The 16699-nt window shown below is 31.3% G+C and overlaps 2 protein-coding genes across 2 annotated transcripts in view; one reads left to right on the top strand and one right to left on the bottom strand.

Moving 5' to 3' along the window:
* Positions 1-16699, top strand: part of LOC119612032 (tyrosine-protein phosphatase 69D) — a 314226-nt gene that overhangs the window by 43409 nt on the left and 254118 nt on the right. The window lies entirely within an intron of this gene.
* Positions 7033-15796, bottom strand: LOC119612042. The gene is made up of 2 exons (XM_037967756.1): positions 15114-15796; positions 7033-8579 (listed from the first exon to the last, which is right to left on the bottom strand). The coding sequence occupies exons 1-2, from the start codon at positions 15478-15480 to the stop codon at positions 8557-8559; spliced, it is 390 nt and encodes a 129-aa protein (XP_037823684.1). The 5' UTR covers positions 15481-15796; the 3' UTR covers positions 7033-8556.

The following is a 16699-nucleotide window of genomic DNA, read 5'->3' as shown; positions in this document are numbered from 1 at the left end:
TATAGAAATTACAAACGTAATGACAAACTTATATATGCCCTTCTCACGAAAAATTATTTCAAAACGTTTTAGAAACTGACCTCAAAGCAAACCAAAATTATATTATTGTAAAACCACATAATGATTTTGAGTTTATTTTAACAATAGTTCGAATTTCCGAAAAGTATATTTTATTGTCATTAGGTGAAATCATTCATGCCGAATTTCAGCACATTCAGACTACAAGAACTAGTTTTAACTGCTTTAATTTTTTTTCGAACACGAGTTCGGATTTTCGATTTTTTTTAGTTTTTATTTTAAAAACATAAAAAAATTTTCGACCATAACTTTGAATTTTCTAACTTAATTTTGAAAATTCCAACATATTATTATATTGTCATCAGATGAACTTATGACTGCCAAATTTCAGCCAATTTGGGCTACGGAACTGGTTTTAAAAGCTTTCCAACCTGTGCTCGAATCTTCGAAATATTTTCCTGACTACTTGTTATGAAATATAAAAAATGAAATGAAATATAAAAACGATTTTTTCGACAATAATTTTTTTTTTTTTTGAAAATTTATTAGCAACATTCACAATGCTATCAGCAATTTTTTTTTTATCCATCCCTTTCATGTTTATAGTTTTTCATATATTTTCCTTTAATTTTTAGTACAAAAATGTAACTCAAGTTCTGTGAAAAAGTTTTACATACTTGAACTTCAGTTTCATTTTGTATGAAAAATTTGTTGACGTTTATTTTATAATAATTTTAAAATCAAAAATTATCAATTAAAATTTATACAAATTATATAAAAAACTATTAGAAAATTAATAAAAATGTGTAGGGTAGAAGGGGGATCATACGCCATAGGGGCACATCTGCCAATAGCGAATAACTTGAAAACTGAGTAATCGATTTTATCGCATTATCAAATTTTGTTTTCATTTATCGATTATCTATCATCCCTGAAAATTTGAAACATTAACTTTACATATGATGGGAGGCAGACATGATTAATTGTTTTTCAAAGGGCTGTGAAAATATTTCACTGTGTGAACTTTTTGTGCTAACTTTTTTAGTTTTTGTGATAGAAAAAATATATTGGTCAGTATTAGAACGTCAATAATAGTGAACAATAAGACATAATAATATTTTCGATAATATAATTTGAAGCCCGAAAAAAATTGAAACTAAACCCCAGAACTGCCCGTGGGGCACATGCGCCAAATATATGTAATGCTTGTGATGTAGAACAAAATTTGGTTAAAATATAGAAAAAATCAGTAATAATTTGTTTAAATTTTTTTCTTAAGTTTTGTTAAATAAACAATAAATATCTGGTTTATTATACTTTGTTTAATGAATTAAAGTATAAAACAGCAAAATAAGTTTTTATTTTTTAAATTTTTTGGTTGATTTTACTAATGACAAATCTGCTCCATCCTCTTGGCGTATTTACCCCATGGATGGGGCGGTATCGCCGTTTTTGGTCAGTTCAGAAAAAGAATAAAGAATATGTATTGTGGTTTTAATTTGAGGCCGCCTCAAAAAAAAAAGTGGCGTATGGTCCAACTTCTACCCTACAAGATCAAATAGTGATATTGTGGCCGCAAGATAATATAGTTTTAAAAAGAATTGGTTGCTAGCACCCCCTGAAAATGTTGCTAGCATTGTGAATGCGGCTTTACCATTATCATAAAAGTTATAATAAAAAAACAAGTAAGAAAGTATAGTCGGGCGAGGCCGACCATATGATACCCTACACCAGTTATGAATATTAAATGTGATTTATTTTTCATAATAAAGCATTTATCTTCAATATTCCCTTGTTCCGATACATTTAAGCAATTTATGGATGAAAAACTAATTTTCTAAAAGAGGCTTCATATGGGGGCTAGGGGCAAATATGGACCAAGCCCGATAAAATTTTGTGAATATATTTATATTTACATAATATTTTATTGTGCTGAATTTCATCGCGATATTTGTGTTTATAAGTTAATTTGGGACATTCAAGTAATTTTCTGAAGGGGACTTTGTATGGGAGCTAGGGTCAAATGGGTCCCGATCTTTATGAAATTTGGCAGGGTCATCAAGACTTCTATAAAACTTAGTTGTGCCGTATATTATCGATATATCTGTATATTTAACATAATTATGAGCTCAGAAGCCCTTTTCGGGGGGTTCTGTTCTATGGGGGCTAGGTGAAATAATGGACCGATTTTAACCATTTTCAATAGGCTTCGTCCTTGGGTCAAATAAAATGTGCATGCCAAATTTCATCCAATTATCTTGAAAATTGCGACCTGTAGCTTGCGCACAAGGTTTACATGGACAGCCAGCCAGACGGACGGACGGACGGACATAGCTTAATCGACTCAGAAAACGATTCTAAGCCGATTGGTATACTTTAAGGTGGGTCTAGGACGAATATTTTTGTATGTTACAAACATCAGCACAAATCCAATATACCCTCCCCACTAAAGTGGTGTAGGGTATAATAATTTCCATTTAATGAAAACTTAAAATTTTTTCCATTACAATTTTTTCTAAATTTAAATGGTAATGAAATTTTAATGCTTAATGAAAAAATCCCATGTATGATGTACACTGAGCGTCAAAAATGAGTATACACCTGTGACTTATTTTGTTTTATTATTAAAATGCAGAACATAAATGCGATTTGTAGATAAAATTTGTAAAAGTAAAATCCTTAAATATTAATTAATAATGTAAGAGCAAAACAATTGCAATTTAATTGAAAAAATTAAAATTTTTCTGATTTGAATTGAAAAGCTCCAAAATTTTCGACCCAAAAGTGAATATACAGTCGTATTAAATTTTGTTGTAAATAGAAAATGTCACACATTTTTTTCAAGGTGTTGGAAAACGGAATAAATAACTATTGGCAACTCTATATTCCAATGTGAATATCGTTAACTTATTTTACTTTGTTCTCTTTTTGTCTTATCCTTTTTATTATTCATTATATTCTTGTACTTGCCTAAGATAAACTTTTATATTAATTTACTTTTGAAATAGAATAAAGACTTTTGTTATATTAAAATAAACAGGTTATGCGCCCAGAACAAAGTTCTGGTAAATATAATTAAAGTGAATAAAGTTTGGAGAATTTTGTTGGTAAAGTTTTGGTCAACGTGCATACACATGCGCAGTGTATTAATACATAATGGCTGGTGGGGATCATACGCCATAGGGGCACATCTGCCAATAGCGAATAACTTGAAAACTGAGTAATCGATTTTATCGCATTATCAAATTTTGTTTTCATTTATCGATTATCTATCATCCCTGAAAATTTGAAACATTAACTTTACATATGATGGGAGGCAGACATGATTAATTGTTTTTCAAAGGGCTGTGAAAATATTTCACTGTGTGAACTTTTTGTTCTAACTTTTTTAGTTTTTGTGATAGAAAAAATATATTGGTCAGTATTAGAACGTCAATAATAGTGAACAATAAGACAATAATATTTTCGATAATATAATTTGAAGCCCGAAAAAAATTGAAACTAAACCCCAGAACTGCCCGTGGGGCACATGCGCCAAATATATGTAATGCTTGTGATGTAGAACAAAATTTGGTTAAAATATAGAAAAAATCAGTAATAATTTGTTTAAATTTTTTTCTTAAGTTTTGTTAAATAAACAATAAATATCTGGTTTATTATACTTTGTTTAATGAATTAAAGTATAAAACAGCAAAATAAGTTTTTATTTTTTAAATTTTTTGGTTGATTTTACTAATGACAAATCTGCTCCATCCTCTTGGCGTATTTACCCCATGGATGGGGCGGTATCGCCGTTTTTGGTCAGTTCAGAAAAAGAATAAAGAATATGTATTGTGGTTTTAATTTGAGGCCGCCTCAAAAAAAAAGTGGCGTATGGTCCAACTTCTACCCTACAAGATCAAATAGTGATATTGTGGCCGCAAGATAATATAGTTTTAAAAAGAATTGGTTGCTAGCACCCCCTGAAAATGTTGCTAGCATTGTGAATGCGGCTTTACCATTATCATAAAAGTTATAATAAAAAAATAATTTCCATTTAATGAAAACTTAAAATTTTTTCCATTACAATTTTTTCTAAATTTAAATGGTAATGCAATTTTAATGCTTAATGAAAAAATCCCATGTATGATGTACACTGAGCGTCAAAAATGAGTATACACCTGTGACTTATTTTGTTTTATTATTAAAATGCAGAACATAAATGCGATTTGTAGATAAAATTTGTAAAAGTAAAATCCTTAAATATTAATTAATAATGTAAGAGCAAAACAATTGCAATTTAATTGAAAAAATTAAAATTTTTCTGATTTGAATTGAATAGCTCCAAAATTTTCGACCCAAAAGTGAATATACAGTCGTATTAAATTTTGTTGTAAATAGAAAATGTCACATATTTTTTTCAAGGTGTTGGAAAACGGAATAAATAACTATTGGCAACTCTATATTCCAATGTGAATATCGTTAACTTATTTTACTTTGTTCTCTTTTTGTCTTATCCTTTTTATTATTCATTATATTCTTGTACTTGCCTAAGATAAACTTTTATATTAATTTACTTTTGAAATAGAATAAAGACTTTTGTTATATTAAAATAAACAGGTTATGTGCCCAGAACAAAGTTCTGGTAAATATAATTAAAGTGAATAAAGTTTGGAGAATTTTGTTGGTAAAGTTTTGGTCAACGTGCATACACATGCGCAGTGTATTAATACACAATGGCTGGTGGAAGCATGCAAATGGTGTTGTTAGGGTCGAGGATGCTAAGACTGACAAGGATCGAGAAGCGTGGGGAGCAGAAGATGAAAAAGTGCTTGCTACAATACCGCTTTGTGTAAAACCATCTAAACTGAACTTAATAAAGAATTGCTTGACATCACGAGATGCCTGGGTACGTTTGGAGGAGACCTACAAGCCGAGAGGTCCACTTTAGGTGTCTCTATACAAAAAGTTGGTGAACCTTACAATGGCTGGTGTAGGAAATGTAGGTCAGCATATTAATAATTTTACGGAGTTGGCAGATGATGAACTCCTGATTATAATGCTTCTTTCCAGTTTACCAGATGACTATGAGAATTTTGTTAAAGCAATTGAGACACGCGATGTCTTCCCCAATTACACAACCGTTAAACAGAAAATTCTCGAAGAGGGAGATAGACATAAACAGAAAATTGATCGCGAAGAAGCAATAACAAGAACACAGCAAATTTTTTCTATGAAAACTTCTCAGAGAGAGAATAAAGCGAGGAAAAATAACAGACAGAACAAAATGAAGGGCAAATGCTTTAATTGCGGCGAATTGGGTCACTATGCCAATAAATGTGGAAAACCTGCAAAGGGGCAAAAACAACATCTATTACATATACAATCACAGGAAAAGCATTCTTTCCTGTCTATTGACCTGTCATTGACATCTTATAAAGTCTATTATTGCCCATGAATTTCCATTTTTGACACAATAAATGAAATATATTCTTGCAAACCCTTCACACCAACGTCTCACTCAATTTTTTTATTAATAAATTTAAAAAATCTAATCCCTACACCCTATAAAATACCAAATCCTCTACGATATTTGACGATATTTAGAACAGTTTGTTTTGTCAGTTCCTTATAATTTTTTTTCGAAAAAATTTTATGGAAACTACTTAATGAATAACCATATGGATTATGAGAACAACGAAATTTTAAGGTTTTTATTCGTGAAAAAGTCACGTAATTTTAGTGAAAAAATAATTTGGAACAGAATTAAAACATCTTCCAATATGCCGTTAAAATTGATGGTAGCTGTAGCGTTATTTGGTGAGTTTGGCAACTTCTATTGGTGGAAATCTTAATTTTCTTAACATGATAATGAAGTCAAAAGAGAATTTTCATATTTTCCTTTTTAACCTCAGAACTTTATTTTAATTGCCATTGGAAGTTGTAATTATACTAAGACTCTAGGGGCTCTTCAATATTTTGGAAACAAATGACAACAACACATCTCAAAAGCTCTCAGAACCTTAACATCTCAATCCAATTAAGTATATTAGAGATTATTTGGACAACCATATCAGAATATGACATATCAAATGTAAAAGGGGTTATTGTAAAAATAGGAGAACATTTTACCAAAATTCCCGGAGAAGTCGGTGAAATTTATGATATTTTTTTATTAAATGTGTTAAAAATGTAATAAAATGATTCCATGAAAAAATCGGTGACATTTGTCATTTAAAACAAAATTTAATGCGACTGTATACTCACTTTTGGCTCGAAAATTTTGGAGTTTTTCACTTTAAATCAGAAAATTTTTAATTTTTCCAATTAAAATGGAACTTTTTTGCTCTTTCATTATTAATTACTCAAGTTTACAAATTAATATTTTTTGTTTGCTCATGGAATGAAACATATATTTTGGAAAAGGCTATGTCCGGTGGTTTTTTGTCCTGTATGTCGAAATTTTGAGATAAAATGTTTTTCTTTTACTATCTTCCCTCAGTAGAGCTGGATAAAAATGTTTTAAAAGTGAGAATTGATTTTTCGGAAACAAACAATCAACTCAGAAAACAAAATCAATAATATAAAATTTAGGTCTTTATTAACCCACTCTTTACCAGTGTACGATGAAGAGCTTTTTCTTCACCGACAACGTTATAGAGCAATTCAGGTTCTTTGAATTGTTGTCTATAGGTTGCTGAAATTGTTTGTTGGGCAGTGATTATCTATAAAACAAAAGATATTACGACAGTGGTACCGACAAATAAAAAGAGCGATGTTGTTCGAATGAATTCAACTATGACAATGATTTCTTTATTTAAAAATAATTTCCTTAAGCCTAACAATTGATTGTAATTAAGGGCTACACTGTTGTTGTTGTACTATTATTTGTTTCTCACTTCCAATGTACTAACTCAACTTGTTTACACATATTCAAAATATGCAAAAACAAAATACATGCAATAAGTCTCCAAATAAATAAATTGCATTTTTAAGAGCAACAACAATACGCTTGTAATAAGAATTGGGGTGAGAAACAAATAATAAAAAACTAACGGGTCATTACCAAAAATAAGTACAGTGGTTAGTATGACAAATTACAGTGGCAACAGTGAGCCAAAAATATGAATAAATTTAAATACAATAAAAAATGGAAAATTTAAACAAAACAAAATAATAATGTTAGTAATTATTATACGGTGACCTAACATTCCGGCTCCATTGAAAGGACACTTTCAAGAAGATAGAAGAGCCAGTCTGTGGATAGGGCGACGTATAACTCCTTTTGTAGTTTTGATGTCGACAACTCGAACACGATCATCTCTTCCACGAACAATGTTGATGATTTTACCCATGAGCCAACGCTGCGGGGGTAAATTATCTTCTTTGATGATTACTAGGGAACCATTAGCAATATTAGAGTTGGTGCTAGTCCATTTGTTGCGAGTCTGGAGCTCATTTATATAATCATGGGACCACTTTTTCCAGAATTGTTGCTTGATGGCGCTTATTCGGGCCCAATATTCAAGTTTGTTAATCTAATTTGTAGGGACGTCACGTTCTGGCAAACTACGGAGGGGAGCGCCTATCAAGAAGTGGCCTGGTGTAAGAGCTTCAAAGTCACTGGGATCTGAGGATAGAGGCGAAATGGGCCTCGAGTTTAAAACTGCCTCTATATCAATCATAGCCGTTGCGAGTTCTTCGTAGTTGAGCCTTGTGTTGTCCAGGGTTCTGGTTAAGTGACCTTTGGCCGATTTGACGTCCGCCTCCCACAATCCGCCAAAATGTGGTGCCCTAGGTGGAATAAATCGAAAATTAATAAATTGATTCGAGCAATAATTTGTAATAAAATTTTAATTTTTTGGTTCAAAAAGGAACGACTTTAATTGAGCCAACTTAGAGTTTGCACCAACGAAATTTGTTGCATTATCACAGAATAAATCTGTGGAAAGACCTCTACGACCAATCATCCGTTTTAGGGCAGCAATGAAGGCATCTGTTGACAGGTCGGATACCACTTCAATATGGACAGCTTTGGTAGCGAGACAAACAAATATAGCGATGTATGTCTTGTAGGGGACCTTTCCTCTAATTCTTAGGTAGGTGTTGACTGGACCACAAAAATCGACAGCAAACCTTGCGAAGGGCCTTGACGGGTTGAGTTGTTCCACAGGCAAATTTGTTGCAACAACTTTGGGCGATAGCATTGAGGGCACGAATTTACAATGCTGCGACACAAATTCCTGGAGTTGATGATCCAAATTGTTGGCGAATCAATGACATTAGAGCCTTGGGTCCAGCGTGGTAGTTACTGATGTGCAGATGACGTACGTAACAGTGGACGAAATGGCATTTGCTGGGCAAGATTATGGGGTGTTTTTGGCCTTCTGAAATTGCCGCGTACTCCAAGCGTCCGCCGATCTTGAGCAAATTGAAACCATTTGACGAATCTTGAAGGGGTTCAGACACTTTAGAGCACCTTGGGGATCTTTCTTCTTTAGAGCTCGAGTTATGTCATCTTAAAAATGTAGTTTCTGGATGTTGAAAACGATACAAAGTTTAGCATTTTCTAATTCTTGGGGCTGCAAATAGTCAGAATTGGAAATATTAGTTTTTGTTTTTTGAGCAAAACGAAACATCCAGGCAATAATACGAATGATTTTTAAGTACGAACTATATTTTCCAACAGAATCGAGGATGTAGTTAGATTTTGTTTCAAGATGAAGTACGGTTTTCCGTTTTTCTTTGTCGAATACTTGCTGATTTTCTTCGTTTATCAGTTTTAGTAGGGGGCCACTGAACAGGATTGAGAGCGAGAAATGCTGGTCCGTTGAACCAGATGGATGAGGCGAGTTCCTGCACAGTCGAACTACGAGAAACGATGTCAGCAGGGTTGAACTGGGTTGGGACATGTCGCCAAACGCAGCCATTAGTTAGATCTTGAATTTCTGATACCCTATTGAAAACAAAAACTGACAAAGTAGATGAATGTTGCTTTAGCCAGTGAAGAACTAGTTGCGAATCTGTCCACAGAACGACTTCCAGATTTGGTATTGCGGAAAGATTTTTGAAGAAGTTTTAACACGAAAGTAAAAACAAAAACCATAAGCACGAATTGATGAGTCACAAAAGCCATGAAGGTTGAACTGATTTAGAATCAGGAGCGAGATAAAAACGAGGAATTTTAAGCGAAGGTAATAGTTTGAGATCAGAGACGAAAGATTTCCAAGCCGAGTGTATTTCTTGAGGTACAGACTCATCCCAGCCAATTTTTAGAATCCACAACTCTTGCATGATGATTTTAGCTTTTATTATGAGAGGGGATAAAAGTCCTAGGGGATCGAAAAGCGCTGACGAGAGCGTCAAAATTGTAAGTTTGGTGATTTTTCATCAATTTGGACTTTAGGCGAAAACGAAAATAAGAAAACATCTTTAACTCATTTAGAACCCAAAAATGTAATCTAGCACCTAGCATCTTTTTTAGCATTTTTAAAAGGTTTTTTGGCACTTTTTTAGCACATTTTAGGATTTTTTGGTACATATTCTTGTATGCCAATTTTAATTGTTCTTCTGTAAAAATACGGTTAAAAATGAATAATTAATTAATTATGTACAACATAAAAATTAATGTTTACTGGTTATCTACAGAAATATCGGTTCGTATTTGATGAGCTTAAGTTACATTTTAAAAGGCCCGCTTCCTATGGAACAAAGCTAAACTAAAATCTTATATTCAATATACATTTCCAAAAATTTTTTGAATTGTAATATTCTTTAGAAAGGATTTCATTTGTGTCTTCCCGTTAGACTTTTAATTAGAAATGTCATTATAATTGTAAACACAATTTCAAAAATATTCACAACCAAAAATTTTGGCGTTACGCATCAACAAACTCGTTCAATGGAACGTTTCTGGAACAAGTTTTTTAATCAATGAAAGTTCGAGTTTGCTATCCTCAGATATACACTATCGGACAAAATAAAGTGCAAAAGTGCTCATGCTACATTCTTTTATCGAAAAATCTGTTAAATGATTATTGAATATGGAACTTTTTTTTAAATTCATTTAGTTTATATACAATGCTACAAAAATAACTATAAAACAAATTTATTCCACCTAAAATTTTTCTGTATAACATTTAAAATTAAAGTAAATTCACTTTTTTGTCGGACAAAATAAAGTGTAAATTTTATATATAATTTTTTTAATTTTATGTATATCAAAATTTTTTATCTATTTTGGTTCTGATTTGAATATCTGGATCTACTCAAGTCATTTTTGTAATTATTTTACCATTATTATTCGCAATCGCTTTCACTTTCCCTTGCTTTCTCCCATACTATTATTTTCAAAAGAAATCCGTTTTTGTTCGCTATTTCAGCGGAATTTTGTGATCAATTGTGGTCAAATATTAATCTATTAGATTTAGGGCGATGCTCTGAGCAGGTCATTCAAATTTTTCAGAGTTTTTTTTTTTACAATAATGTTTTTAACCTTAGTCGTGTTTTTGAAGTCATGAATCGGTTGAGGCATTAAGTCTCCCAAACCCATTTTTACGGCATTTATTTCCAAATTTTTATTAAATAAGCTCGTGAATTGTTCATTTGTTATTAGTTACTCCATTTTCACTAAGATTCTCGCTCTTAAAGTTGAATAATGTAACAATACCGATAGCCCTCCACCATAATATTTGAAACCTGGGGTATTGTTTTTTAAATTTTGTATATTGAAGGGCTTAATTCACACTCATTGTCGACATTTCAAAATTTTCGGTAGAAATTGGGACTCATCTGACCAACTACGTAAATTTGATCTAAAAAATATGAAATTAAATACTAAAATCGAAAAAAAATTTTAAGCTTTTAAATATGTTGGTGAAAGATTGAAGGTATGGGTCAGTTGACTCTTCGTAAGTGTCCAATTTTTAACGTTAGGTGTGGGGAACCTAGGTGAAATTTATTCAAAAAGCTCCAATGAACACTATATGAGCATATTGCAGTGAAATCTTAAGATCAGTGCCTTCGAAATGGACTTGGGCAACTTTATATTTCGGCAAGATAATAAGCTTAAGCACTTGATAAAGTTAAAAAATAACATTACTGTAGGAAAAATCACTGAAAATTGAAATAAGTTGCTCAGAGCACCGCCCTAAATCCAATAGATTAATTTTGGACCACAATTTATCAAAAAATTCCGATGAAATAGTGATCAAAAACGTATTTCTTTTGAAAATTATCATATGGGGATAGCAAGGGGAAGGGAAAGCGATTGCGAATAATAATGGAGAACAAAATTACCAAAATGGCTTAAATAGATACAGATATTAAAATCAGAACCAAAATAGATAAAAAATTTTGATATACAAGAAATTTAAATAATGATATATAAAATTTACACTTTATTTTGTCCGACAAAAAAGTGAATTTATTTTAATTTTAGATGTTATGCAGAAAAATTTTAAGTAGAATAATTTAGTTTTATTGTTATTCATTTTTCTAAACCGTCAATTATAATTAAAATTTCTTACAATAAATTCGAGATATTTTTCCACTGGTTTGAAGTAGTTGTTTTTAAAATCTGGACTACTAACCCAATGTAAATATTTGTAACAATCGAAATATTGAAATAAATGATTTCATCGAAACTTTTTATTCACAACATTTTTCGACAGAACTGTTTCGAGAATTAATGGCGATATTATTAGTTGCAATGTCGCAGTTCCAGAATCTGGTTGTTTACTTCCGATCTAAAAAATTCAAAAAAAAAAAAAAAATAATAAAAATTTATTGAATAAGCATTTCTAATTCCGTATTAAAATCAACCTAAAATAAGTGGATTTATTACGTTTGCATATTAAGGTAAAAACCAGAGACAGTAACTGTTTAAATTATATTATAAAACTTAAAATTTAATAATTATTTTTCAAGCAAAAATTTGTTTCTTCAAAAATAAAACTTATTGTTAAGTTTTATTTTTTTTGTTCAAAAATAAAACTTATTTCTTGATTCTTATTTTTTGTTCAAAAAATAATTATTACTTTTGAGTTTTATTTTTACATTGAAAAATAAAAATTTGTTTTTAAGTTTTATATTTTTGCTTGAAAAATAAAAGTTATTCTTGAGTTTTATATTATTTTCTTCAAAAATAAAACTTAATATGAAAATATATTCTTACAAATATAAATGAAATATTATAAGGACCCAGAATATATGTATGTATGTATGAACTTTTGTGAGTCTACGACTACGATGAGTTACAAACGAAATGACAAAATATACATAAAAATTCGAATTGGAAACTAAACCTTATATTGGACGCACATATTCCATATTGAACATTTTATACATATCAATATTATCCCTTTCACGCACAAAACCAAACCGCGGTGTCCCGTATACGTGAAAGGGTTATCATAGCTATGCGTTTTAGATAGTGAAGAGTTAAAATTCATACTTGCCCTTTTTTTCAAAATGTCTTAAGAAAAGCTTAAAATTTACATGTAGTATTGTAAAAAGTAATTTCTCTAAACATTTTATATAAGAAAATGTTTTCATATTGAGTTTTATTTTTGAAAAAATAAAATAAAACTCAAGAATAATTTTTATTTTTCAAGTTAAAAAATTAAACTTAAAATTGATTTTTATTTTTCAATGAAAAATATAAAAAGCAAAAATAATCGTTATGATTTGAACAAAAAAATAAAACTTAAGAAAAATTATTATTTTCTGAGTAATATATAAAACTCAAAGAAAAATAATTAAAATTAAGTTTTTTAAATAAAACTTAAAAAATAAAAATCATTGTTTTAACCGATAATGCATCTTTAGAGAAAACAAATGGTATATTCAATTAAATTATACTCTTAATCCTTGTATTTGATTTTTTTGTTTTAAATTTTAAGAATAATCATTATTTTCTGTCCCTGGTAAAAACATTATTTATGCAGTTAAAAAATATCAAAAAATAAAGCTATTTTAGAAAAATTCTAGGGGACATATAAAAAATCCTCTTTTTGGGATAAATTAAGAATCGAAAAACTAAAACTAGTTATTACAAACATTTTGTTATGTGTTCAAATCGTCCCATAATAAGTGAAGTTGGTCCATTTGCGTACGGAGCTAAAAATATTATTTATGTAGTTTATTTTAAAAATTTAAATTTAAATATTTTACAATAAAAAAGCTTATTTTTGTTGGCACTTTTTCTAGCATTTGTTTCTTTATTTTTAGCACTTTCTAGCATTTTTTTCAAAACAATCTAGCACTTTTTTTCAATTAGGTTTTGGCAACACTGGGCACAGCTGACATTCCATAGGTGACTGTTTTAGCTGATATGTTCGAATTTCTTCCTCTTCTGAATTTCTCCACAAAATATATTGGAATTTTCTATCTTGGGAGTCAATAAGGGCTTGTCGATACATTTTTACTATATCGTCAGTAAGAGCGAAGCGATGAAGACGGAACCGAAGTAAAATTGTAGACAGCTCATCTTGAATTGTTGGGCCAACCATAAGAGGATCATTGAGATACTTCTGGGACGATGATGGACACGAGGCATCGAAAACAACTCTTAAGTTTGTGGGAGTGCTACTTTGTTTGAAAACGCAATGGTGAGGCTACGAACTAGACTCATATGTTCAAAATCTTCATACTCCTTCATAAAAGCAACATATTGGGATTTAATATTGCTGTCACGAGCAAATCGTCTCTCTTGAGATACAAATCTTTTAAGAGCCATTTTTCGAGAAAGACCTAAAGCGTCAGGCGATTCCTTGAAGGGCAATGAACAGTATGAACAGTATCACTGAAAAATGTTTCACATTCAGATTGTTCTGGTGTCAAATCATTTGAGCCAGATTGAACTTCATCGATTTCCCACAAGCGCTGTAATTTAAGATCAATATCTTCTTCTATCGAGAGCATACAAGAAGAGCCACAAATATTGGGTTGTTTTGATACATAACGACCTGCTACAATCCATCCGAAAAGTGTTTTGTGTAATTTAGGCAAATTAGGACCAAGTTTAATTGACCGACTGCTAAAATGTCGAAAAACGTTTCAGTACCAATAAGTAAATCAATTCGTTTTGATTTGAAGAAGTTTTCATCCGCAAGTTGAGTATTTGGGGGCATATTCCAGGATGAGACATCTAATTCATCATCAGGTTGATACGAAATGTGAGGAGTGACACAAAACGAGAGCGAAACTTCAAAATCTGTGACTCGAGATTTTACATTTGTGGACGACCTATATTTAGATTTGCTAAAAGTGTTACCAATGCTAGAGACTTCAGTAGTTTGTTTTGTACGAGGCAAATGTAATTTTTGGGAAAATTCATCGGTTATGAAATTCAATTGAGAGCAAGAATCTAACAAAGCGCGTCCTAGTTAATAGCGACCAGTGGAGTCACGAACTAGAACCATGGCAGTAGCAAGCAGCACCTGTTCCGGCGAGGATTTTTCCATATGGGTATGGACCGAGGCAGAAGATTCATTCAAGGCAACATGAGAAGTAATATGTTCAGAAGCAGGGGACGAGGGCCGAGAAGCTGGCTGAGACCGATGAAGCAAACTATGATGCGAGCGAGAACAAAATTTGCACTTGAATGTAGAGGAACAGTTGTTTACTTGATGTCCTTTGGACAAACAATTTAGACAAAGGCCTAGTCATTCAGCATTATCGAAACGTTGACTGACATCCATGTCTTTGAACCGAGAACAACGAGTAATTGAATGGTCAGATTTGGAACAAAGCACACATGGAATTAGCAATATCACTATGTGAGCCAAGAGACAGCAAGGAACTATAAAGGGCAGAAACATTATCCACGAGACTTCGTAATTGGGCACAATTGTATTTGGACATGGCAGGAAGTTCAAAAAGGGCGGTAATATTTTCCATAAAAATAAGCGAGCTATTATCATAACGCGTTTTGAGCCTTTCCAGAGCCTTCGGGTAATTTTCGTTCGTAATCTGAAAAGCCTTGACCGTTTCTAGAGCTTGGCCTTGGAGGCAGTTGAGCAAATGATTAAACTTTTCAATATTTGATAGGCCAAACTCGCGATCGATAACTTGATTGAACGACGTAATGAAATTTTTGTACTCACTGTACTTACCACTAAATGTGGGCAATTTCAGCTGAGGCAATTTGTGGCTGGGAGCTGGGAAACAAATGGTGGACTCGGACAATGTTGTATTATGAACATCTTCACCAAGCTGCGACTGGATATTCATTTTGGCTGAGATGTACAAATCCTCGATTTCGGGCCTAGCATTGTCCTCGGGATTGTATTTTTTAATTTGGGTTTGATACGTCAGTATCTGCTTAAAATACGACTCCAAAATCCCCAAACGGCACTTCAACTCGGCTGACGAAAGTGTCTTACCTTCTCCCCTTCCATTGGCTTCGATTTGGTTCTTGATGCGGGTAATGCTCTTCTTAGTGTTAGCCCGTTGCTGCTTAACCTCCTCCAGAATCATCATAAATTTTTAAAAATTAAGGTTAAGTGAGCCAAAAATGTTCGAAAATATTTTACAAAATGGATGACACTATGTATCGTAGAGCACTGTAACTGACGCCAAAAGTTTTACGCCAAAATGTTTATATACACGCTTTTATGTATTAACTTTATATACATATGTACCGCAATCTTGAGAGCGACAAAAAATTTGGTGTACAGAAACCTTTATATTATGTACTGGAACCGAATATATTTATCTGTTTTTGTATATAAAAATTAGCGGTAAAATTTTAGACACACTATGTATTTAATTATTTTTCAGCAAAAACTGTTTCTATTTATCGAGCCGACAAAACGAATAATTTCTATAATGTTTGTAATAGGTTTTTTAAAAATAGATTTGTAATAGGTACGTCACCAAAAATTTGTTTAACAGTTTTTTATATATGTTTCACTGTCTCTTGATTTTTCGAATAGTTTTTTTTTATATGTTTTCTCACAGTTTTTTTTTATGTTTAATTTTTTATTTTTGTTGCACAAAAGTTTTTTATTTGAACCACAAAGCTTTTTTTACGACCGAGGTACCGACAAATAAAAAGAGCGATGTTGTTCGAATGAATTCAACTTTGACAATGATATCTTTATTTAAAAATAATTTCCTTAAGCCTAACAATTGATCTTGTAAATAAGGGCTACACTGTTGTTGTTGTACTATTATTTGTTTCTCACTTCCAATGTACCAACTCAACTTGTTTACTTATATTCAAAATATGCAAAAACAAAATACATGCAATAAGTCTCCAAATAAATAAATTGCATTTTTAAGAGCAACAACAATACGCTTGTAATAAGAATTGGAGTGAGAAACAAATAATAAAAAAACTAACGGGTCATTACCAAAAATAAGTACAGTGGTTAGTATAAGCAAAAAATAATGACAAATTACAGTGGCAACAGTGAGCCAAAAATATGAATAAATTTAAATACAATAAAAAATGGAAAATTTAAACAAAAAAAATAATAATGTTAGTAATTATTATTCGGTGACCTAACAACCAGATTTCTTTCTTTTTTTTTTTGGACCGAATTTTAGTAATTTTTTGATACATTTTTTTTTTTAAATTAAAAAAATAAATTTCGAAAGAAAATAAATTTCCTGAATTACAAACTTACGGATCTGAATTTATCCCTCATAGTTCATTTCATACACTCTCATTTATACTTTTTTAATATTTTTGTGA

Source organism: Lucilia sericata, unplaced genomic scaffold, assembly GCF_015586225.1.
Source record: "Lucilia sericata isolate MDLA Ls3-8-SP2 unplaced genomic scaffold, ASM1558622v1 Contig000033F_arrow, whole genome shotgun sequence".
Classification (NCBI taxonomy): domain Eukaryota; kingdom Metazoa; phylum Arthropoda; class Insecta; order Diptera; family Calliphoridae; genus Lucilia; species Lucilia sericata.
Note: the sequence above shows the minus strand (reverse complement) of the source record. Positions and strands in the feature narration are given on the sequence as shown.

Excerpts from the sequence above, each read along its gene's own strand:
- LOC119612042 (XM_037967756.1), bottom strand. The coding sequence starts at position 15,480 with ATGATGATTCTGGAGGAGGTTAAGCAGCAACGGGCTAACACTAAGAAG. Across the intron at positions 8,580-15,113 it reads GAAATTGCCCACATTTAGTG|CCCCAAGAATTAGAAAATGC; the intron begins GTAAGTACAGTG and ends GACTATTTGCAG.